At 42.3% G+C, this 26,300-nt stretch overlaps 1 protein-coding gene across 26 annotated transcripts in view; it reads right to left on the reverse strand.

Annotated features, from left to right (window-relative positions):
- Nucleotides 1-26,300, reverse strand: part of SBNO1 (strawberry notch homolog 1) — an 81,218-nt gene that overhangs the window by 3,541 nt on the left and 51,377 nt on the right. For 22 of the 26 annotated variants that reach the window (XM_054239067.2, XM_054239070.2, XM_078337637.1 and 19 more), the window contains 9 exons: nt 25,772-25,871; nt 22,797-22,871; nt 21,318-21,464; nt 21,095-21,189; nt 20,912-21,004; nt 14,611-14,748; nt 13,381-13,457; nt 9,138-9,331; nt 6,985-7,123 (listed from right to left, as the gene is read on the reverse strand). In XM_054239067.2, coding sequence (XP_054095042.1) covers nt 6,985-7,123; nt 9,138-9,331; nt 13,381-13,457; nt 14,611-14,748; nt 20,912-21,004; nt 21,095-21,189; nt 21,318-21,464; nt 22,797-22,871; nt 25,772-25,871 — 1,058 coding nt within the window. Of the gene's footprint in view, nt 1-499; nt 7,124-9,137; nt 9,332-13,380; nt 13,458-14,610; nt 14,749-20,911; nt 21,005-21,094; nt 21,190-21,317; nt 21,465-22,796; nt 22,872-25,771; nt 25,872-26,300 lie in introns of those variants that run through there. The other 4 variants (XM_078337636.1, XM_078337635.1, XM_009004853.5 and 1 more) reach the window with 1 other exon arrangement.

Here is a 26,300-nt window from a genome sequence, read left to right on the forward strand (position 1 = left end):
CTGCCTCTCAGCCTCCCGGGCAGCTGTGATAACAGGTGTGTGCCACCACGACTGGCTAATTTTTGTGTTTTCTTTTAGGAGATGGGGTTTCGCCATCTTGGCCAGGCTGGTCTTGAACTCCTGACCTCTTGATCCATCTGCCTCAGCATCCCAAAGTGCTGGGATTACAGGAGTGAGTCACAGGGCCTAGACTCTCCAAAGTATTTCCAACATCACAGAGAAGCTCCCAGACAAGCCATGCAGTAAATGCTGCTCAGATATCCACTTGCATCCCACCCCTTTCTCCCTTCCAACGCCTTCCGCGGCAGTCTGAGACAGCAGCCCACTCCGGGCCCACACACTGCACCTGGCCTGGGTACCACCCCACCCTGGCTGGCTCCCTCAGTGTCTGTGCCATCTGCAAAGGCACAGTGATAGCACTTAACACTTTTATAAAGACACTATGAAGACGTCCATGAGATCTGCAAAGACAGCATCCAGACAAAGAAAGCACAACCAGTGACTCTTATTTAATTTATTTAAGAATCTTACAAAAACAAAAAACAAAACAAAAACCACAACAACAAAAACTAAATACAGAATTTGTTATGCTTCACGGTTGATCATTTTCACTTGCAAGAGTAAACCTTGCTAAAATGCAGCCAGTACATTTTTATTGCATGAGACCAAATTTTTAAGTTACATATCAAAAATGTTTGGGATAATCAATTCCAGATGCTTGGTACTGTGTTCCCACGAAAAGCTGGATGCAGCAGTGCAGTATCACTGGAACAGGGCGGACCCTTCATACGCTGATGGATACTCCACAGCAGGAGCCATAGCAAAAGGGAGACTTTAAAAAAAGAGAACGAAATGAAAACAAACCAAGAGCTGACATCCACCTTTGCTTCAAGTTGTCTTTGGATTCCATCAGATGTTGTCTCCAGATGCACCATGTCAGATTAGGAAAGGAGAACAATCTACGCCTACATAGAAAAGTATCCTTTGCTCAGAGGAGGTAGAACCTGGTCAAAGTTTTATTGCAGAGATACAGTGTACCTCTTCCCACCTCTCATGGACGATGGAAGATACAAGTGGTTATTGAAAAATCATATCAGTAGTTTGCAAATATCAGTATAAACCATGAACAGGATATTTTTCTGATAGCGGTAAGACTGCAATGTGCTATGTAGAAAAAAAGCTCTCTCTGTCCCATAAAGTGGGAGTCAGAAAGAGGGCTCAAGCTTCTTTATCTTCTTCAGTGCCATAAATACTGTCATAGCAAAAAGGCCTTCAGTGTCTGCTGGCCAGAAACAGCTGCCCAGGCACAAATGGGCCACAAGGGCAGGGTACTGGTTAGGGGCCTGCAATGGAAAAGCCAGGCAGGTTCTCACCAGGGGCCTGCAGAGTGGCCTTCACTCTGGAGAATGCCTGAATTTTAAGTACCAAAAAGAACCAACTTTTCCTGCCTCTTCCCTTGTTCAACCCTGCACTGAGACGCAGGCTTGGTGGACTGTGCCCTGCCACATTGCTGCAGCCCAGATGGCCCCACTGCCAACCACAGTGCAGCTTCCCCATGGGCTCCAGAGGGAGGCTAAGCAAAGAGGGTCTGAGTGGGGGATTCACACTGGAGGCAATCTGTGACAGGCCCCAATTCACGACAAATTTAGTTCCCAAGACTGATCCAAATGCAGAATGCTTTTACATTTTCACCAAGTCTACCAAGTTGAATAGCAATGAATGAAACTTGTACATGAATGAAAGGCCCCAGAGAGGCTCACAGCAATCCTCCCTGAAAGTTACAGAGGAACATTTTCTTGCAGGGTGCAAAATTGTGAACAACCCAATGTCTGCTTCCCGGATGCTTATCACCACCATTTTCATAAGCCGTCCAGGTCTTCCCAACTCAAATTACTAAAAATGCCTCCATCTATCTCCGCTTCTAGGCTTCTGACTGATGTAGTCAAGATCCACTCACCAATACAAGAGTGGAGAGCACAGCTGCTCAGGGACCCCATGGGCCAGCACGGCAGTGGGCACACACCTGTCTAACCCTCCAACATAGTCAGCCCAGGAGGCTCCGCAGTTGCCTGGCTCTCTTTTGGAGGACAATTGTTCCTTAATGTACATTCTCTAAAGTCAACTGCCAATAATGCATCAGGCCTGCCTTCTGCCTGCTATAAACATCCTCGACAGGTTGTTAACAGCAGCAGACTACCTGTGTTCATTGCAAAGGAAACTACTCATTATTTATAGGTTAGAGGTATAGGTCCAACTTCTTAAATAAACGTAGGGATTTCAGCAGCAACAGCAGGCCAGAAACCACTGTTTCAAATCTGCAAGATTTTCCTATCAGGTGGGAAGCCAAAGATAAGAAATATGGTACAGGCCTGAAAAATTGCAAAAGTAGGAGCAAGTCAGGCTTGCTGATCTAAGAGCTAAGTTTGATCCCAAATGCACTGAAGAAGTTAGAGGAGCTTAAAGAAGTCTCAGGAAGCATTTTTTAAAATGTGAAAACATCAGGCTCACTACAGCTTCCAAAGAACAACATAAATGAGCAAGACCAGTCATACAATGACAGTATCAGAAACAGCACTCAAGTGCACAGCCCCAGTACGATGCATTGCACACAATAAAAATAGTAATAAAAATGTAAAACACAATCAGACATATTAAAAACCATTAACACAAAACAGACAGGAATTCTACAGCAAAGATGCAAAACTGAATTCTAAAATACAGAAACAAACACTTTCTAAATGAAAAGTTTCCCATACTTTCTAAATGAAAAAAAGTCCTAAGATGACCCATATGGGAAAGTCAAGAAAAGAATAAATAGAGCTGAAGGAAAGAGGGAAAAGGGAGAAACAGGTGGGCGGAGTCCCAATTTACAAGAATTATTTACATTCAGAATCCAGAAGAGCTCAACATTTCTATATATACAGATTTATGTACATATATATAATTACAGCATAAAATTAGAGGGTGGGTTTTGGATTCTGTCTCAAGTATTCACACACACACACACACACACACAAAAATGCCAGCGAGCTTGAGTTGCAGGTATTTAGGAGTGTTTCTGTCACTTAAGACACTGCATTTGTATCAGACAATTGGCATCCAATGAGACCTTTTTTTGCACAGTTTTGACTCTCAGCTGTAGCCCAGACATGGAAGGCTTGCTACATTTCTGCAGCAAAGTGGGCTGAGTGCAGTAAGCCTCGATGTGGTATTACCCAGGGCCACCGAAGTCACACAGAAGGGGAGTCAGTACATGCTCATCACCACAGTGTCTGCCTTTGCCACTGGGAGGCCTGAACTAACCAAACGTTCATTAACAGCATCCCAGCCTAACAGCAACACTTACGTAGCACCAATCTTAGAAACTACCGAATACCACACAGGTACGTGTGTTATGAAGACCTTCCTCTTGACTGCTTGTCAAGAAAAGGATCCAAAGGGAACTTCTGCCCCTACTTTCATGAAGTGAGATGCAACAATCATTTCGAATCTATTGTTTTTTTCTTTTTTTCTTTCATGCTAAAATGAAAGTGGAGGGGAGAAGGAAGAAAGCTCCCATTCTACAACTGTGTATGCTGTCCTGGTACCCTTTCTTCTCTTGCCTGCGAACAATTGTTCTAATAGCATCCCATGCAGGCCAGCAAAGGAATGCCCCAGGGGCTACAGCCAGAAAATTGTGCCTCTAAAATATTATATTCCTGTGGAGCTTGGTAATATAGAACTTTTTACCTCTACAGAGGAAGCAAACTAAGAGATTTATTGTTGTAACTCAAAAAGGCTTCTGAAGTGCTGAGTTAGAATAAATATACATAGATACACACACACTACTACATTGCTTTGGATGCAGGTTCCTGCTAATTTATATACACATGTAAAGAGAAGATACTGAAGTGTCTAACTGCAATTTAGCAGAATAAGAAAACTGCTTAACAGATCTGCTTCTTAGTCAAGTTGTGTTAAAAGAAATGTGTAATACTTCTATGGATTTGTATCATCGATAGTATATCTGGATAATCTCAGTAACTACAGATAGAGACCTTGTGGTACGGAGGCTGCTAAATTAGGAGAACACTAATTCCCCCAAAAATAACATCTGAGCTGCTTTAGACTCTGGAAGTGGTTTTCAGTACAACTGACACTGTAAACTCTGAAAACACTAACATGATTTCCAATCAAATCTTTGTGCTCAGAGCCATATTGCTAAAAAGAAGAAAAAGGCATTGCAGAGGCAAAATGGACATGAGGTTAAACAAGGCCTCTGGATTCAGGTGTGGCATTTAGAGCCTGGAATAAATGGACGTATTTTACAGAAGTTAGCGGCTAATTTTTTGGTAGAGATGGGGTCTCGCCATGTTGGCCAGGCTGGTCTTGAACTCTTGGCCTCAAGTGATCTGCCTGCCTCAGCCTCCCAAAGTGCTGGGACTACAAGTGTGAGCCACCACACCCAGCCAAGAGTAGGGTTTTAATAGAAGAGGACCTTGAATACTGAAGCTTCATAGGGTAGCTGACCCGAACTTGCTGACTTTTGTAAGAGCACAGTGTAAAGGTTGGATATCCACCTGAAGGGGTGGGTGCAACTCTGGGAAGTGCACACACCATGACCAGCCTGGGCATGCAGCACCCCAGCTCCCATCCATTCACATGGGTTGCCTTTTTGAGGTCTGCTTTGAGAGGGCTTTCAGAGCCCTTTTTGTTTTAATTGGGCGGGGGGGTGGGGGAAGCTGTTCTACAAGAACATTAAGATACATATGCTCCTGTGTATAAAAATGCCTAGTCCAGAGCAAACGTTATTACATTATGAGCCATGGGGATATGTCAATTAGCTGCATGCTAAGGAATCCGTATACGCTGCTTTGAAAACACCATAAAAAACTAAGATGCCCTCATAACACAGAAAGAAGAGTTGGGCGAACAGCCTGCAAGAGAAGATCCTTCCCAATCCTGCCACTCTGTCTCACTGGAGGGGGATTTGTAATTCTTCCCTTCCTCAGGTCCAGCGACTGTACCTCCCCTGGAATGGGGGACACCTGCATTGCTGATGGAAGCTGACTACTGCTTTAAAAACACACACGAGCTGAGAAGTTCTGCTGAAGGTGGGGACAGTGCTGCTCTTGGCTGCCAGCCAGGTCTAGTGGCCCTAACAAGGGAGAGAAAATGTATCACTGCCTGAGATATATGAACTGGACTGAGGAGAGAAGTTGCATCCACTGGGCAAAATGTGCCAAAGAACAGAAAGTACTTTCAACTTACTCTTTTAGGCACCATGAATAAATAAATACTAAGAAAACTTACGGTAAGCTTGACATAACCGAACTCAGGCTAAAGGAGACACAAATGATGAACACCCTAAGCTTTCTGCCAGGTTTCTGTCAGCTAACACACATCTCACCCAATTCTGCAAGAAGTTTACAAAGTTAACAAAGCGAACAATTCAACTTGAAAAACATTCGAAGTCCTATCATTTTACCCCTTGTCCTATCATTTTACCCCTTCCCTCAATGCCATCTCAAATTTTAGCAATAGGTTTTAAGCCAAACTATAAGGCTAACTGGAATGCTGAGGCACCACACGAGTTCTGCAGCGTCCCCGTTACAGACTACTTCTGAAGGTCACCAGTGAGTCCACTTCTTGTTAGTATAATAACTTTTTATTTGACATCTACAAGATTTTGGCATCTTGCAGCTTTTTACCAGGTTTATACAATCTCGATTTTTCAATAGTGCAACCTGTGCAAGCAAAAGAAAGAAGGAAAAGGAAATAAAAAGACCAACTGTCCCCTCACTTGTTTTTATAAACATCTATTATAGGCAAAACAAAACTTACCCATATTATATAGATAAGTGTCTATTCACATTTGTACATTACCATTTTTAACAGCTTGAGATAAACTCTACAATGTCTTACAACACATTAAACAATATTCAAGTTACTGAGTAACAACAATAACAACAGGAACAAAAAACATACAGCAGAAGTCTCAAATGTTTCCTCATTGTCTACAGCTCAAGTACGGTTTCCTTTATAAGAGTGACAAAGCAAATTAAGATAATGAAGTAAAAAACAATTATTTGCAGGATGAAAGCCAATTTGTACTTCCTTCTAAAACTACCTTTAAGTTGAAAATGTAAATTTAAGAGGCTTATAGCCATTTCTGCAGCACACATTAGGAATACTATTAATACATTAAAATTAAATTTTAAGAGTTTTATCACAGAAAAATGTTTGTACTCATTACCTTGACCAGAAACAGAGGGCAGGGAGGAAAAGGAGCAGGAGGGGTCTGCAGGGTTAGAAGCAATACCCAGGTATAAACACTATAAAAATGCAATAACCAATGCTGTACATCTAACAAATGTTTCTCTCTGTTACTCAACTTCTGTGTTAATCTTGTTTACGCATGCTTTCAAAGACATGCACTGTCAGAACAAAAATTAGAAAATAACCTGAATGCATGGTATGCAACTTTTCATCTCATGCTTTAATAAACCTATTAAGTTGGAAAAAGAAACCAATATATATTTTCTATATTTATAGACTCAAAACACATGCATCCGGGGATACCTCCCACAGCAATGGCATGGATGTACTGCGTTAACCCTGAGCACTGTATAAACATAAAAGTAAAGCCAGTTTGGGAAGTTCCAAGCATTTTAAACCAACTGTGGTCTGTAGCCTTTAACACACTCACAAACGAACTGACACACACGCACACACACATCCCCCTCTGCTCACCCAAAGTAAAAGCAGATGGGAAGTACCAGGGGAGAAGCAAAAGGAAAGACATATGTACCACCATCAGCACTGCTGATTTTCAGTTTTGCTATCTATTCCAGGTTTGTCCTTACTCCCAAAAAAAAACTAACTAGAGAGAGCACAACTGAAAAAAATATATAATTCTTTGGAAACTGTCCCTGATTTTTATGCAAATGATATGCTTCAACAGCATTTCAGATACATCCATGTTGAAACCTGTCTGTTCCTTACGCGTTGCTCAAGTTGGTGATGCTCTGAGGGTGATGCTGTTGCCATAGCTGCTTCTGTTGGACTGCAAGCTGTTGAGACTGGTCTGAAGTTGATAGGAGGTTTACAAGAGGAGACACACAATTTGCCGGAATGATCAAACCTGTAATTAGTACAACAATTTATAAAGTTATGTCCAGAAGAAACCACACTGTACAGCTTCACAGCAGATTCCAAATGAGGCATAATATTAAGTTCGATAAGCAAGAACCTCACACAAAAATTAAATGGCTATGTAACAAATGAAATGGCCCATTGAGATGTAGTCTGATTTTTCAACAGCATTTCTTATAAATACCTAAGGCGTACATACGTGTTTAGTGTAATGCCATCTTGCCGAAGGAATAGGAGGTCAAAAATAGTACTTTTCTATTATCTTTTAAGCTCCACAAACATGCAAATATTACCTCTACATGTACTAATGCACCACAAAGACCACAGAACAAAAGTTGCAAATTCAAATGCTAACTAGCAACTCTGAAGAGTAGATACTAGCAAACTAGAAAGGATACTCTCTGGGTGCTGGTTAAGGGAACTTTAACTCCTGCCATGTGGGATTGAAGGCTCAATGTTCCAGATAAACTGCGTTTTTTTAAATAGAGCCAAAGTGTTGCTGTGTTGCCTAGGCTGGTCGCAAACCCCTGGCCTCCAGCACTTCTCCATACCCAGCTGATGGGGTGTTTTTTTTATGGTTGTTTAACTAAACTAGAATCCAGACTTTTTTTTTTTTTGAGACGAAGTTTCGCTCTTGTTACCCAGGCTGGAGTGCAATGGTGCGATCTCGGCTCACAGCAACCTCCGCCTCCTGAGTTCAAGCAATTCTCCTGCTTCAGCCTCCCGAGTAGCTGGGACTACAGGCACGCGCCACCATGCCCAGCTAATTTTTGTATTTTTAGTAGAGGCGGAATTTCTCTCTATCGCTTGACCTCGTGATCCATCTGCCTCAGCCTCCCAAAGTGCTAAGATTATAGGCGTGAGCCACTGCACCTGGCCAAAATCCAGACTTTTATATGAAGCCTCTTGATTTTTAAATGTTGGCAATTAATTATTATTTTTTTTTTTTAAAGACAGGGTTTCACCACCATGTTGGTCAGGCTGGTCTTGAACTCCTAACCTCAGGTGATCCACCTGCCTCGGCCTCCCAAAGTGCTGAGATTACAGGCCTGAGCCACCACTCCCGGCCTGTTGGCAATTAATTCAAATGAGGCTCAGGCATAGTGACTCATACCTGTAATCCCAACACTTTGGGAGGCTGAGGTGGGCAGATCACTTGAGGTCAGGAAACCAGCCTGGCCAACATGGTGAAACCCCATCTCTCCTAAAAAAATACAAAAATCAGCCGGGCATGGTGGTGAATGCCTGTAATCCCAGCTACTTGGAAGGCTGAAGCATGAGAATTGTTTGAACTCAGGTGAAAGAGGTTGCAAAGAGATAGCAGCACACCACTGCACTCCAGCCTGGGCAAAGAGCGAGACTCAGTCTCAAAAAAAAAAAAAAAAAAAAATAATAATAATAAATAATTAATTCAAATGAAAACCTACAACATTCCACAATACTCAAGTGTCAAAAAAAGAGTTCAGAGACTGGCTTTGGCCCATGAACTGCCAATATAGAGGAAGGCTGCTATAAATTAAACCAAGATAAGCAAACAGAGTCCAATTGCTGGCCGGCTTACTGGACACCTATAGTTGAGCACATGGTGAGAACAGCTGGCCTCGTTTGCCCTTTGCTCCCTGCAGGACACCAAGCCATCCTCTGTGCACAGTGGCTTTTGAGTTCCATAGTCTTAAGCTAGCTCAACAGAGAACTCCCGGGCTGGAGGCTAAGATGTCTTCACACCAGGGAGCCTGCACGGACAGCAACAGGAGAGAAGGAGAGCAAGAGCAGCTGAGAACCCCATCAAAGAGATGACTATCATAACTTCAACCAGAACCAACAATGTCTGTTTGAAGTCTTAACTTCTGTTCAACCTTGTAAGAAATATAAACAGATCCCATACTCACTACCAGAAGAAATGTTAGATGTATTTGGAATAGAGCTAAGACATTAGCAGTAAGAAAAAAAGTAGGATCTGATTTTTTTCCTGCAATTCAAACCAAAACAAAAATTAGACTTACCTACTATCCGTTGCCCATCTTCCGTTCTTAGCCGGACGATCTGCATTTTCACGTTTGTGCCACTGACAGATGCTAGAACACCCTCAACTTTTGTCCAGACACTCAGCACTGAACCACATAATACATAATATGTACGGCAACGAAGACCTATTTCACAAACTAACCCCAAGCTTGCTTTTTTGCAATTGCCACGCCTAAGAAAAATGGGAAATACATATATGTGAGTGTTTGTCAGTATATGTGTACACACACATACACACCCCCTACAAGGTTTATGAAGTCATATCAAATTTTTTTCTTTTTCTTTTTTTTTGAGATGGAGTCTCCCTGTCACCAGGCTGGAGTGCAATGGCGCGATCTTGGTTCTCTGCAACCTCCAACTCCCTGGTTCAAACAATTTTCCTGCCTCAGCCTCCCAAGCAGCTGGGATTACATGCATGCAACATTACGCCTGGCTAATTTTTGTATTTTTAGTAGAGATGGAGTTTCACCATGTTGGCCAGGATGGTCCTGATCTCCTGACCTCATGATCCACCTACCTTGGCCTCCCAAAGTGCTGGGATTACAGGTGTGAGCCACTGTGCCAGGACGCAAATTTCAAATAAACAATGTTTTGGAATTATTTGTCTTTATTATTTCTTAGATTATAATTCTGTTGGCATGTTGAATTCTCCTTTCCAATTTAAGGTACTGGTTTCCAATTTAAGGTAAGGTTTCGAATGAACAGTTTTTTCAGGGGACTGCTTCCCTATAGGGTTGAATTAGCTGGGCACAATGCCTCACGCTTGTAATCTCAGCACTTTGGGAGGCTGCTGCATGTGGATTATGAGGTCAGGAGATCAAGACCATCCTGGCCATGGTGAAAACCCCATCTCTACCAACATGCAAAATAAATAAATAAATAAATAAATAAATATTAGCCAGGTGTGGTGGCACACACCTGTAGTCCCAGCTACTCAGGAGGCTGAGGCAGGGGAATCACTTGAACCCGGGAGATGGAGGTTGCAGTGAGCCAAGACTGTGCCACTGTACTCCATCCAGCCTGGCGACACAGCAAGACTCCATCTCAAAAAAAGAAAAAAAAAAAAAAAAAGGTTGAATTTATCATGTTTGCTAACTGTTGAAGGATTTGTTATTTTAATATCCATTATTTGTATTGCTAGTTTATAAAATTATCTTGTTAGCTGGGCATGGTGGCTCATGCATGTAATCGTAGCACTTTGAGAGACTGAGGTGGGAGTACTGCTTGAGTCCGAGTTTGAGATCAGCCTGGGCAACATGGCCAGGCGCTATCTCTACAAAACATTTAAAAGTATTAGCCGGCCAGGCGCGGTGGCTCAAGCCTGTAATCCCAGCACTTTGGGAGGGAGGTGGGTGGATCACGAGGTCAAGAGATCGAGACCATCCTGGTCAACATGGTGTCTACTAAAAATACAAAAAATTAGCTGGGCATGGTGACGTGTTCCTGTAATCCCAGCTACTCAGGAGGCTGAGGCAGAAGAACTGCCTGAACCCAGGAGGTGGAGGTTGCTGTGAGCCGAGATCACACCATTACACTCCAGCCTGGGTAACAAGAGCAAAACTCCGTCTCAGGGGAAAAAAAAAAGAAAAAAGTATTAGCCAAGAATGGGCATGGTGGTTCATGCCTGTAACCCCAGCACTTTGGGAGGCTGAGGCGTGTGTGAATCACTTGATGCCAGGAGTTCAAGACTAGTCTGGCCAAAAGGGAGAAACCCAATTTCAACTGAAATAAAAAAATTAGCTGGGTGTGATGGCTCATGCCTGTAAGCCCAGCTACTCAGGTTAGCTGTGACCCGAGAATCGCTTGAACATGGGAAGAGGAAGTTGCAGTGAGCCAAGATGGTGCCACTGCACTCGAGCCCGCGGTTTCAAAAAAGAAAAAAAAAGATGCTGCCATGAAAAAACAAACAACACTTGCATAAAAGAAAAGAAGGGGCCGGGCGCAGTGGCTCACGTCTGTAATCCCAGCACTTTGGGAGGCCAAGGCGGGTGGATCACGAGGTGAGGAGTTTAAGACCAGCCTGACCAAGATGGTGAAACCCTGCCTCTACTAAAAATACAAAAATTAGCTGGGCATGGTGGCACGCGCCTGTAAACCCAGCTACTCAGAAAGCTGAGGCAGAATTGCCTGAACCCGGGAGGTGGAAGTTGCAGTGAGCTGAGACTGTACCATTCCACTCCAGCCTGGGCAAGAGTGAGACCCTGTCTCAAAAAAAGAAAAAAAGAAAGAGAAGCAAAGCGAAGGGGCAGGGGCAAAGATCCTGCCAGTTATTTCTATATTATGAAATTAATAATATACTGTTTTAAAATCACATTGGTGGGAAGGACTCAGCAATCTAGAGAGGAGATGGAAAAGGGTGGTTGGAGGGGAGGGAGAGACTACACTTAAATTTAAGAAGAAATAAAGCTGGGCGTGGTGGCTCACACCTATAATCCCAGCACTTTGGGAGGCCAAGGTGGGTGGATCCCGAGGTCAGGAGATGGAAACCATCCTAACCAACACGACGAAACCCTGTTTCTACTAAAATCCAAAAAACTAACCGAGCGTGGTGGTGTGTGCCTATAGTCCCAGCTACTCAAGAGGCTGAGGCAGGGGAATTGCTTGAACCTGGGAGACAGAGGTTGCAGTCAGCCGAGACTGTGCCACTGCACTGCACTCTTGCCTGGTGACAGAGCTAGACTCCCTTTGAAACAAACAAACAAACAAAAAAGAAACGAGAATAAGGGAAAATGCCACCAATGTTTGTTTTATGGTTAAAATTATTTTTATAATTCATCAATAAAGATGTCCTTCTGGTTAGCACTAATTCAAGATAAATATACAGTGTTAAATGTACACATACAGGACATCTTCTTGCTGTAATTCAAAACAAATGTTTGTTTTCAATTTTTTGCAGAGATGAAGTCTTGCTGTGTTGAGGAGGCTGGTCTCAAACTCCTGGCCTCAAACAATCCTCCCTTCTTGATCTCCCAAAGTGCTAAAAGCCTCAGCACTGTCCCCAGTGCAAATGTTTTAGAAAATGTTTGTACAAACCGGGCATGGTGGCTCACACCTGTAATGCCAGTACTTTGAAAGGCCCAGGCAGGTGAATCACAAAGGTCAGGAGACCAGCACGCCAAAATGGTGAAACCACATCTCTACTAAAAATACAAAAAGTAGCTGGGTGTAGTGGCAGGCACCTGTAATCCCAGCTACTTGGGAGGCTGAGGCAGGAGAATCGCTTGAACCTGGGAGGCAGAGGTTGCAGTGAGACAAGATTGTGCTACTGCACTCCAACCTGGGCAACAGAGCAAGACCTATCTCAAAAAGGAAAAGAAAAGAAAATGTTTGTAGGTTAACTTTTGAAAGTTTTAAAACATTTTTTTTTTTAGACAGAGTCTCGATGTCACTTAGGCAGGAGTGCGGTGGCATGATCTTGGCTCACTGCAACCTCCACCTCCCAGGTTCAAGCAATTCTACTGCCTCAGCCTCCTGAGTTGCTGGGATTACAGGCATGCACCACCACACCCGGCTAATTTTCTATTTTTAGTAGAGACGGGGCTTCTCCGTCTTGGTGGTCAGGCTGGTCTCAAATAGCCAACCCTAGGTGATTTGCCCACCTTGGCCTCCCAAAGTGCTGGGATTACAGTCATAAGCCACTGCACCTGGCTTTTTTTTTTTTTTTTTTTTGAGAAAGAGTTTCAGTCTTGTCCCCCAGGCTAGAGTGCGATGGCATGATTTTAGCTCACTGCAACCTTTGCCTCCAGTGTTCAAATGATACTCCTGCCTCAGCCTCCTGAGTAGCTGGGATTACAGGCGCCTGCTACCACAACTGGTTAATGTCTGTATTTTAAGTAGAGATGCGGTTTCATCATGGTGGCCATTCTGGTCTCGAACTCCTGCCCTGAGGTGATTGGGCTACCCAGGCCTCCCAAAACGCTGAGATTACAGGCGTGAGTCATTGCACTCAGCTGAGTAAGGAAGTTCTAATATAAAGGATGACAGTTATGTTCATACTGCCAGAAAACGGTTGGAAATAAAAAAGCATCAGTGAAGAGTAAGAAGGTATATAAACTTAGTTTCCGGTCTACAACTGTCCAGTAAATATTCCTCATGGAAATCACCATGCCTGGCAATACTTAATCTGTTCGTTAATTCATGGACACACCGGTAAAGAGTGAAGGTGCATTTAAATCTCGATTAAATTTTGGAAATCATGGTAGGAAACACGAAAATACTAACCAATAAGCATGAGTACAAGTATCTGCAGATGAATTATACTGATCTAACCAGTGCATCAGGGCATCATCTGAGACAACCTGTAAAAATGAGAGAAATTTCATTGAAAACAGCATTGCTTTAAATAAAATGCTTACTAATCTGGTAATTCTAGAGGCAGCCAATTTAAAATAATCTCTACCCAAAAAAACTTAACCCTCGCTATTAGCTGAATCTGAATGCCATTTGAAAAGTTCTATCATGCTGGTTTCTCTTATGTAATAAAGTTCTCAAATAACTAAATTAACTATAATTGTTTTCAAATGAGAATGGCTAGGTATAGTAACATAAGGTAATATTAATAAAATTAAACGAAATAGTAAATGTTAGGAAAAATAGTCACTCACTGTTTTCTATAAATCACTGCAAAATATAAACACAGAGGCATCCTCACAATAAAACTAAGGTAGTGAAAAGGACTTTTATTTTTATTTTTATTTTTTGAGACAGAGTCTTGCTCTGTCGTCCAGGCTGGAGTGCAATGGATGAGAATCACCTAAACTGGGGAGGTGGTTACAGTGAGCCAAGATCAAGCCACTGCACTCCAGCCTGGGAAAGAGCAGGAGACATCTTAAAAGTTGAAGGCTGATAACATTAAGACTGTGGTATTAGTATAACAAAAGTTGACATTTTCCTTAAACCAGGCTGGTTGTAGTGGCTGACACCTGTAATTCCAGCACTTTGAAAGGCCGGGGTGAAATGATTGCCTCAGCCCAGGAGTTCCAGACCAATGCAGCCTCTGCAACATAGGAGACCTCATTAAAAAACAGTAACCAAATAAGAAAAAAGTAATTTCATGTCCAGAGCAACTATCTTAAACAGCTTGAACATATTATTATAAAATAAGTATCTTTTTTCTTTTTTTTTTGAGATGGTATCTTACTCTGTCGCCCTAGCTGGAGTACAGTGGTGCAATCTTGGCTTACTGCAACCCAGCTTCCCAGGTTAAAGTGATTCTCCTGCCTTAGCTTCCTAAGCAGCTGAGATTACAGGCGTGTACCACCACACTTGGCTATTTTTTGTATTTTTAGTAGAGACGAGGTTTCGCCATTTTGGCCAGGCTGGTCTCAAACTCCTGACCTCAGGTGATCCACCTGCCTTGGCCTCCCAAAGTGCTGGGATTATAGGTGTGAGCCACTGTGCCCAGACAAAATAAGTATTCTTATATAACATAATGTACAAATTAGAAAATACCTTCTTGTATTTCTTTTTTAGATCAGCATAAATTTCTAATTTGAGCTGTTTCCCAGTATTTGGTCGATAAACTAAGAAAAGTTTCTTTTTAGGGTTCACTTCTTTAACTAAGATAGCAGTTTTCTTGTTGTTTCTTATCTGTTTTAAAAAAATGACAAAATAGAAACACTTTCAATACACACTTTAAGACATGTTTTCGTACCATCACATCAGCAAATATAATCATTTGAGACTGTAACACTAAGTACATGGATAAGTAACTTCAAGAAAGAATGGAAACTACTTGTTTCAAAGACTTTAACAAAGCTACATCCAAAGGGCAGTTACTGGACCTTAATTCTGGCTAAAGATGAAGGTTAAAGGCCAATGTTATCTTCAGATAACTATTTGAAATTAGCTTCTTCTGTTTCCTGTACCTAGAATACCAGTCAGGCAGCCTCAGAGAGATAAGATAAACCAAGCATAATAAAATGGTAACAGTAGAATCTGGGTAGTCTTCATAGAAAATTATTTCACCTCTGCTGTATGTATTTAACATTTCTCAGTAAAATGAAAAAAAAGTTACTGTCCTTTCAATAGAATTAACATCCCTCCAAGAGAATGCCTTGGATGGCCCCAGTCCTCTGCACGGGTCTATTCCATCAGTACTGTCTATTATTATTATTATTTTTTGAGACGGAGTTTCGCTCTTGTTACCCAGGCTGGAGTGCAATGGCGCGATCTCGGCTCACAGCAACCTCCGCCTCCTGGGTTCAGGCAATTCTCCTGCCTCAGCCTCCTGAGTAGTTGGGATTACAGGCACACGCCACCATGCCCAGCTAATTTTTTGTATTTTTAGTAGAGACGGGGTTTCACCATGTTGACCAGGATAATCTCGATCTCTTGACCTCGTGATCCACCCGCCTCAGCCTCCCAAAGTGCTACAAGCTTGAGCCACCGTGCCTGGCTGTTATTATTTTTTAAATACGGGATTTCACCATGTTGTTTGGGCTGGTCTTGAACTCCTGACCTAAGGTGATCCGCCCGCCTTGACCTCCAAAATGCTTGGATTACAGGCCACCACGCCTGGCCTAGTACTGTCTTTCCCTACCTCACAGGGTGTTGAAGGGCAAAGTGAGAGATCACATGATAAAGTGGTCTGTAAACAGCAAAGCTATGTGTGACAGCAAAAAGCTAAAATGTTGAAAAAATTATCCACACATATGGAGGTAAAAATGGAAGAAAGGGAAGCATTAGACAAATGCTGGATTCAGGTATATATTTTTAACTTTTTTTGTTGTTTTTGAGACGGAGGTTCGCTCTTGTTACCCAGACTGGAGTGCAATGCCGGATCTCAGCTCACCGCAACCTCTGTCTCCTGGGTTCAGGTAATTCTCCTGCCTCAGCCTCTTGAGTAGCTGGGATTACAGGCACGTGCCACCATGCCCAGCTAATTTTTTGTATTTTTAGTAGAGACGGGGTTTCACCATGTTGACCAGGATGGTCTCAATCTCTTGACGTCGTGATCCACCCATCTCCGCCTCCCAAAGTGCTGGGATTACAGGCGTGAGCCACCGTGCCCAGCCTATATTTTTAACTTTTTAGTGTTGGATTTATAAGAGAAACTTTAAGAGGAAGGAGTTACTCTTAAAACTCCATTTAACACAAGGGAAAATAACTGGAAAGTTCCTTTCTTCTTTAATGAAGACTGATCAGCTTCTAAACAATCATTTCTGGAGCTAAACTGAAGGAAAAAAGTTTCAAAGTAAAAGGAGTTTCCTGCCCTCTACACAATATATCATTGTTTGCAGGACTATTAACTTTTTATATTAATTCTCATAATAAAAAACACATTTTATTTTCTGCTGCGTGGATGTTAAAGACCCTTGGTCTTTTACTTGTTCCAACGATTTGAAACTTTATATATATATAGACAGACAGGGTTACCCAGGCTGGTGGAGAGCAGTGGCACAATCTCGGCTCACTGTAACCTCCCCCAGCTGCAACCTTCCCCTCCCGGGTTCAAGCAATTCTCATGCCTCAGCCTTCCAAGTAGCTGGAACTATAGGCTCGTACCACCATGCCCAGCTAATTTTTTGTATTTTTAGAAGAAATGGGGTTTCACCGTGTTAGCCAGGATGGTCTCCATCTCCTGACCCACCTCAGCCTCCCAAAGTGCAGGGATTACAGGCGTGAGCCACTGCATTTGAGAAACATTGTTTATGTAATTACTGTAAAGTCATAAAACAATGGGTAAGGTGAAGATTACATTTTTGGCCAGGTGTGGTGGCTCATGCCTATAATCCAAACACTTTGGAAGGCTGAAGCAGGTGGATCATGAAGTCAAGAGATCGAGACCATCCTGGCAAACACGGTAAAACCCCTATCTACCAAAAATACAAAAATTAGCCAGGCATGGTAGCACGCGCCTGTTGACCCTGCTACTTGGGAAGCTGAGGCACGAGAATCGCTTGAACCCAGGAGTCGGAGGTTACAGTGAGCCAATATCACGCCACCGCACTCCAGCCTGGTGACAGAGCGAGACTCCGTCTCAAAAAAAAAATTGTTTATCAGCTGATGGGAAATATCCAAACTTAGAGGATAGCGTTTAAGACATTTAACAATGGGCTCTGTCTTGACAGTGTCAGGTTAATTATAAATCATCACAGAAGAGTAGAAAGTGATTCTGCATTGTCTTCCTAAAGTTAGTACAGGTTACACACTGAAAAGTATTGCTGTTTAATGCAATGGAGGCTCAAAGGCAAACAAAGACCAGGAATGAACTCTCTAGGGTCACCACTCCTCATGCCCAGCCGCCTGCTGCCATACAGAGAATGAAGGACCAGCATTACCACATCCTTCAACGTAAGGGAAGCTGGGGATCAGGACTTTCATCACAATCTACCAACACTAATATTCTGGCAATAATTTCAAATTAAAAATCATAACCAAGAGCCAGGTGTGGTCGTACATGCTGGTAATCCCAGCTATTCAGGTGGTCGAGGTGAGAGGTGCATCAAGCCCAGGAGGAGCTTGAGATTGTCTTGAAAACAGTAACAAAACCCTATGTGGACCAATCAAAATTGCATCTATGGGGGACAGCTGAGTAAAATATGTGAATTCTACCAATGTCAACATCTTGGTTGTGATATTACGCTACAGTTTTGCAAAATATTTATCAGTACGGTTTCTTATATGACATGCAAATGAACCTACAGTTCAATCAGTATTTCAAAAACTCCAAAGCCAGCCAGGTGCAGTGGCTTACACCTGTAATTAATCCACCACTTTGGGAGGTCGAGGTAGGAGGATCATTTGAGCCTAGGAGTTTGAGGTCAGCCTGAACAACACAGAGATTAAAAAAAAAAAAAACAAAAAACAAAACAACTATCCAAGTGTGGTGGAGTGTACCTGTCATCCTGAAGCTGAGGTGGGAATTGTCTGAGCCCAGGAGGTTGAGGCTGCAGTGAGCCGTGATCATGCATGCCTCTGCACTGCAGCCTGGGTGACAGTGCAAGATCCCATTACAAAAAAACAAAACAAAACCAAAAAAAACCCCAACTCAACTAGGAGCCAGATCCTTTGAGAGCTTTTCTCTGGATCAAGGATCAGCAGCTTAGACCTGTGGAATCAATCTAGCCTGGGGCTCCTAAACTAAAGTACAGTTTAAGGAAGGAAGGAAGGTGGTTAAAAAAAAAAAAAAGGAAGGAAGGAAAACACAGAGGTGGACCACATATGGCCTACAAAACCATACATATCTGGCCTTCACAGAACAGGTTTAGAGACTCCTGACTCCAGTCATTCATGACTTCATCCTGTCTGTGGCATCACCATACATGTAGTTACTTCACATGAGCAAGAACCAGGAACCTTATTTTTAGTCAGTCATTCCATATATATTTGTAAATAGAAAGCAAAATATATTATATACAACCAGTGAAATATTACTCAGCCTTGTAAAACAGAAACAAAGGGGCCAGGCACAGTGTGATTCACATCTTTAATCCCAGTACTTTGGGAGGCTGAGGTGGGAGGATCTCTTGAGGCCAAGAGTTTCAAACCAGCCTGGTCAAAATAGTGAGACCCCATCTCTACAAAAGAAAAATTAAAAAATTAGCCCCTAGGCATGGTGGTGCACACCTTTAGTCCCAGTTACTAAAGAAGTTGAAGCAGGAGGAACATTTGAGCCCAACAGGCTGAGTGAGGGACAGAAAAAAGAAATGAATAAAATAGACACAAAAAAAGAAATGAATAAAATAGTTCAACTGATTGAGGCCACTGCTTGAGACAACATGATTAGAGAGAGATTAACCTAAGGACTAGGGAGTGAGTGATGAGCACTAAATGTAATTACCTGTAGAAGTGAGACTAAATGAAGGTCAAAGGCAGAACACATTACATCATTGCTCTATGCTCTGACAATGCAGAAACAGAACAATTAAGATGGGAGAAGCATATACAAAAACAAAAGTTTTGGCCAGGTGCACCAGCTCACACCTGTAATCTCAGCACTTTGGGAGGCCGAAGGCAGGCGGATCACGAGGTCGAGATCGAGACCATCCTGGCCAACATGGTGAAATCCCATCTCTTCTAAAAACACAAAAAATATTAGTGGGGTGTGGTGGTGCATACCTGCAGTCCCAGCTACTCAGGGGGCTGAGGCAAAATTGTTTGAAACCAGAAAACAGAAGTTGTAGTGAGCCAGGATCGGGCCACTGCACTCCAGCCTGCTGATAGAGCGAGACTCCATCTCAAAACAAACAAACAAAAAAACAAATTTTTTTTTACCCCCCCCCCCCTTTTTTTTAGACGGAGTTTTGCTTGTTACCCAGGCTGGAGTGCAATGGTGCGATGTCAGCTCACCGTAACCTCCGCCTCCTGGGTTCAAGCAATTCTCCTGCCTCAGCCTCCTGAGTAGCTGGGCCTACAGGTGCGCGCCATCATGCCCAGCTAATTTTTGTATTTTTCATAGACACAGGGTTTCACCATGTTGACCAGGATGGTCTTGATCTCTTGACCTTGTGATCCACCCGCCTCTGCCTCCCCAAGTGCTGGGATTATAGGCGTGAGCCACCGCGCCCAGCCCTTTTAAACACATTATTTTCATGAATACTGAAATCTAGTATAACATTTTATCAACCTGTGTGCCCTGGAGAACAAGGATTCTTGTATAAAAAAAAGACTTGGCTGGGCACTGTGGCTCACGCCCGTAATCCCAACACTTTGCAGGCTGAGGTAGGCAGATCACCTGAGGTCAGGAGTTCGAGACCAGCCTGGCAAAGAAATCCTGTGTACTAGAAACACAAAAAATTAGCTGGGTGTGGTGGCAGGCAGTTGTAGTCCCAGCTACTCTGGAGACTGAGGCAGGAGCATCACCTGAACCTGGGAGGTGGAGGTTGCAGAGAGTCGAGATCCCGCCACTGCACTTCAGCCTGGTCAAAAGAGTAAGACTCTGTCAAAAACAAAACAAAACAAACAAACAGAAAAAACACCACCACCAAATATCTTAGAGAACTGGTGAAATAAAAATTCTGTAGTCTTGGATTTGAATACGGTAAATCAATATAAAACTGAAGATACTGTTCCATATGTAAATGTGTGTGTGTGTGTGTATATACATATATGTGTACACAAATATGTACAGATATGGGTGTGCACACACACCCCTAAGTTCTGTCCAGAGACATATATCATAACCAAAAGACTTAGCTGTTTTATTAACTAAAAAATGAGTCTTCAAGATATAAAGTATTATTAAGACTAAAGCAAGTCTCTTGTCTTACGAAAAAAGGCTTAATTTAAGATAATGTTAACAATTCAGCCGGGTGCAATGGCTCATGCCTGTAATCCCAGCACTTCGGGAGGCCGAGGCAGGTGAATCATTTGAGGTCAGGAGTTCAAGATCAGCCTGGCCAACATGGTGAAAGCCAGTCTCTACTAAAAGTACAAAAAAAAAAAAAAGCTGGGCTGGTGGCAGGCACCTGCAATCTCAGCTACTGAGGACTGCTTGATCCAGGGAGGTCGAGGTTGCAGTGAGCTGAGATTGCGCCACTGCACTCTAGTCTGGGTGAAAAGAATGGAATTCTGAAACAAGAAAAAAAAAATTTAACATTTCTAAAGTTGCATCTAGTAACATCCTTTAAAATGCATTAAGTGAAAATGTAATACAAATGGACAGACCCACCATTACAATGATAAATTACCAAAACAGAGAAAGCTAAACACAACAGGAAACAGGCACAAAGTGAAGAGACAATTACAATGCTGGCCATTAAGAAGCATTATGTATCTGAGTAGCTAGCATGTAAAGGAAAAGTCGTACTTGCAATGACAAGTAAAAGCCATCGTCTGGTCCTGTCAGTTCGGCCCAAATCTTAGTAGCTTCTTCCCATGACATTCCCCTCTCTACACTAATCTGTAAAGGAAATAACAAAATTTAAACTCGTTTCTGTAAATGCCTCTTGTGGGAAGACAGCACTTCCACATGTACATTTTCTAAACTTACTGTGTATAATTCTACATGGCCCGAGGTTGAATATCCTGGAGTCAGAAACTTTTTAACATCACTTTTCCTCACCTTTTCATCTCCAGAACCAAGATCTTGAACAAGAAAAAGAAACATACAAATGTAGTAAAAAGAACATTTTTATCAAGTACACACATGTTTAAACAATTTCTCTATTCCACATGTTCCCTGGGGATGTTGAGGCGAAATGTTCCTTACTTACCTAAGATTCCCATATCGTATCTTCCATTTTTTTTGGCATTTTGGACAACTGCAGTAAGCGTGTCCGCAAAATACTGAAACAATGAATTCTGCTGATGTACCTCCATGCCTAAAATTCTATTTAAGAATTTTCCTATGTTGTTATAATCTGTAATGACAAAAGATGAATGATTTCATGCATTCAAATGAATAATTTAAAATTTTTTATTCATCTAGGCTTAGTTCAAGTCCCATTTTCTCTTCTAAAAGTCTTTCTTGCATTTTCCTCACAATAAGGCTATAATCTGCCCATTTCTCTCTCTAGCAATTAGCACCACTGCAGTACATGCTCAAAAGGTTTGTCAAATTGAATTTTTGCATCTTCAGCTTTATTTATGAAAAGTATGGGGCCGGGTGTGGTGGCTCACGCCTGTAAATCCAAGCACTTTGGAGGATAAGGCGGGCGAATCACCTGAGGTCAGGAGTTCAAGACCAGCTTGACCAACACAGTGAAATCCCGTCTTTAAAAAATAAATAAATAAAAATAAAAATAAAGCAAAGTATGGACACAATTTGGTATATAAGAAAGTTGGGGTCAGGCACAACAGCTCATCCCTATAATCCCAGCACTTTGGGAGGCTGTGGGGGACAGATCACCTGAGGTAGAGAGTTCAAGACCAGACTGATGAACACTGAGAAATCCTGTCTCTACTAAAAATACAAAATTAATTGGGAGTGGTGGTGTATGCCTGTAATCCCAGCTACTTGGGAGGCTGAGGCAGGAAAATCACTTGAACCCGGGAGGTGGAGGTTGCGGTGAGCTGAGATCTCACCATTGTACTCCAGCCTGGGCAACAAGAGTGAAACTCCACCTCAAAAATAGAAAAGAAAAGTTGGTTCTCTAATACCAAATTCTCAATTGTAGCTGCACAATTAGTTTGGAGCTTTGCCACCAGTGTCTGAGTTCCATCCCTGACTTCAGTAAATATTTTTTTTAAGGCACAGTCTCCCTCTTGTTGCCCAGGATGGAGTACAACGGCACGATCTCGGCTTACTCCAATTTACGCTTTCCCAGGTTCAAGCAATTCTCTGCCTCAGACTCCTGAGTAGCTGGAATTACAGGCACCTATCACCATGCCTGGCTAATTTTCTTTGGTATTTTCAGTAGAGATGGGTTTCACCATGTTGCCAGGCTGGTCTCAAACTCTTGACGTCATGATCCACCTGCCTCGGCCTCCCAAACTGCTGGGATTACAGGCGTGGGCCACCATGCTCAGTCCTCTTCAGTAATTTTTAAAAGCTTGAGAACTCATCATATTAGCAGCCAGTGTTGAAAACCGCTGCTCTATTTATGGATCTCTTATGAATACCCTACAATAGCCAAAATCACCCAGAATGTTTCAGAAACATGAAGCATACCCTTCAGCTGAAAAGCGTATGTCATAATGAACTTTAGTACTATAGCAACAGTTACATGCCTACACAAAGTTAATAGTAGTACCTTTATCGAGAGTAAGAATTCCCGAGCGATCTTCTACATTTATCAGACCAACTCCTATCAGTCCTTGTCGAACATCTGTAAGAACAGGATCAATTTTGACTCACAAATGACAAGGAATGTCTGCAATGTATCGTTAAGTGAGAAAAGTATGTTGTAAGTAATATTATGCCATTAAAAAAAAAAAACAACCAACCCCTGGTGTTTTAGATAAACATTGAGAAAATGTGGAGAGGACTGCCCCTGTTCACACTGTCATCTGTGACCTAGGAAAGTGAGGGTGGAAGAAGGATTGTGGGGACCATATTATTAACTCTCTTCATTATCTACTTTTAGATTCTTTTTTCCTTTTTTGAGACAGAGTCTTGCTCTGTCACCCAGGCTGGAGTGCAGTGGTGAGATCTCAGCTCAATGCAACTGCAACCTCTGCCTCCTGAATTCAAGTGATTCTTCTGCCTCAGCCTCCCAAGTAGCTGGCACTATAGGTGCATGCCACCACACCTGGCTAATTTTTGTATTTTTAAGTAGAGACAGGGTTTCGCCATGTTGGCCAGGCTGGTCTCAAACTCCCAACCTCAGGTGATCTGTCTGCCTTGGCCTCCCAAAGTGCTGGGATTATAGGCTTGAGCCACCTCGCACAGCTGTGAGATTATTTTCATTACAACAAGTCATCTATATATATACATACATATATATATATATATATATATATATATATACACACACGTTTTTTTTTTTTTTTTGAGATAGGATCTCATTCTGTTCCTCAGGCTGGAGTGCAATGGCATCATCTTGGCTCACTATTACCTCCGCTTCCCAGGCTCAAGGATCGTCCGACCTCACCTTCCGGAGTAGCTGGGACTATAGGTATGCACCACTGTGTCTGGCTAATGTTTTTCTTTTTTCTTTCTTTTTTTTTTTTTTGAGACGGAGTTTTGCTCTTGTTACCCAGGCTGGAGTGCAATGGTGCGATCTTGGCTCACCGCAACCTCCACCTCCTGGGTTCAAGCAATTCTCCTGCCTCAGCCTCCGGAGTAGCTGGGACTACAGGAACGCGCCACCATGCCCAGCTAATTTTTTTTGTATTTTTAGTAGAGATGGGGTTTCACCATGTTGACCAGGATGGTCTTGATCTCATGACCTCATGATCCACCCGCCTCGGCCTCCCAAAGTGCTGGGATTACAGGCGTGAGCCACCGTGCCCGGCCTCGTTTTTCTATTTTTTTAGAGATGGGTTTTCACCATGTTGCCCAGGCTGGTCTTGATCTCCTGAGCTTAAATGATCCACCTTCCTTAGCCTCCAAGTGCTGAGGTCACAGGTGTGAGCCACTGCGCCTAGCCATAATGTGTAATTTTAAGAAGTTAGAAATAAATCAAGGAGTCTTTTTTTCTTCTTTTTTTTTTTTTCTGAGACAGGATCTCTGTCACCCAGGCTGGAATGCAGTGGTGCCATCGCAGCTCACTACAGCCTCCACCTCCAAGGCTCAAGAAATCCTCACATCTCAGCCTCCCAAAGTGCTGGGATTACAGGCATGAGCCACCACACCCAGTTCTTTTTCCCTCTTATAATCGAAAGGAGAGAAGGTGTAGGGTCAATATTTTATTGCTTTTGTAGAAAGCCAAGAGTAATGATGAACACCCCTAACTAGTATGTTAATATTAATTGTTAATAACACATATTGGTATGTGCTAATATACCAAAAGGATTTTCTAGTGAATAATGCTAACTCCATCTGGGTGTGGTGGCTCATATATATAATCTTAGCATTGTGGGAGGCTAAGGTGGGCAGATCACGTGAGGCCAAGATTTCAAGACCAGCCTGGCCAACATGGCAAAACCCCATCTCTACTGAAAATACAAAAATGATCCAGGCATGGTGGCAGGTCCTGCAATCCCAGCTACTTGGGAGGCTGAGGCAGGAGAATCCTTTGAACCTGGTCTCGGAGAGTGCAGTGAGCTGAGTTCACACCACTCCAGCCTGGGCGACAGAGGAAGACTCTGTCTCCATATCTTACAACTACTAATTGTAGAAAGTATATTCAGTTTCCCTGGACTACCAAATTCATCTAGACTACTTACACTTATGGGGTAGATTATAATCTATTCTACAGATATTGCATATACAAGATTTGTACTGTAAATATAAAAAAGTCTTAGGCAGTAAAATAAAAATAAAATAAAAATTATCAGATCTATATTACAAATCCTATACTTTTCAAAAAACATGGAAATTTCCGGCCAGGCATGGTGACTCACACCTGTAATGCCAGCACTTTTGGCAGCTGAGGCAGGTGAATCACGAGGTCAGGAGTTTGAGACCAGCCTGGTCAACATAGTAAAACCCCATCTCTACTAAAAATTCAAAAAATTAGCTGGGTGTGGTGTGGGTGCCTGTAATCTCAGCTACTTGGGAGGCTGAGGCAGGAGGATCACTTGAACCCAGGAGGTGGAGGTTGCAGTGAGCTGAGATCAAACCATTGCATTCCAGCCCAAGTAATAGTGCAAGACTATCTCAAAAAAAAAAAAAAAAAAAAAAAAATCTGTTAGCCACATCTATCTCACCCAGTTTAAACAATTGTGAATTCATGGCCAATTTTGTTTCATTCAAACTTCCCATCCCCACCAATCAACTCTCACAAATGATTTACCTAGGGACTTTTTCAACTTTAAAATAAAATTTTAAAACCTATTTGGCAAAGTGATTTTACTGAATGTACTAAAATGACTTTCTTCTATTAAATCTATTAACAGACAAACATGCCTTCACTATATCAAGAGTAAGAGGACCTTCATTTGAGTAAAATTTGTTTTAATAAAGCTATTTAAAATAAGACACTTACGTGTACTAGTAACCATTAATTAGAAAGTTTTATACAATTTATGTCCAAAGAAAAAAACTAAAATGACAGCAAATGTTAGAACTGTTAGAAAAGGTTTGAGTATATCTTTGTCATTATAATGAATATTTTTAAGTTACCTTTAAAAAATTCTCCGGGATAGTCTGGAGGTGGTGATACCATAGGCGAATCCAAGTTCACAATGGATTTCATGACAATTTCTAAAGCATTTCTTCCATACTGCAAAAAAAAAAAAAAAAAAATCCAAACCTTTAACCAGTTTCAGCATTCGGATACTCTTTAATCACATGACCCCACCTAAACACTATAAAAACTACTGGCAGGGTGTGGTGGCTCATGCCTGTTATCCCAGCACTTTTGGATCACCTGAGGTCAGGAGTTCAAGACCAACCCGACCTTGGCCGGGCGTGGTGGCTCATGCCTGTAATCCAAGCACTTTGGAGGCCAAGGCGGGCGAATCACCTGAGGTTGGGAGTTCCAGACCAGCCTGACCAACATGGTGAAACCCCGTCTTTATTAAAAAAGACCAATCTGACCAAGATTGCACCACTGCACTCTAGCCTGGGCAACAAGAGCAAAACTCCGTCTCAAAACAAAACAATTATTGTACCAAAGATTCAAAAATCAATTCTCATCTGGGCACAGTAG

The sequence above is a fragment of the Callithrix jacchus genome, chromosome 9 (assembly GCF_049354715.1).
Source record: "Callithrix jacchus isolate 240 chromosome 9, calJac240_pri, whole genome shotgun sequence".
Taxonomy (NCBI): domain Eukaryota; kingdom Metazoa; phylum Chordata; class Mammalia; order Primates; family Cebidae; genus Callithrix; species Callithrix jacchus.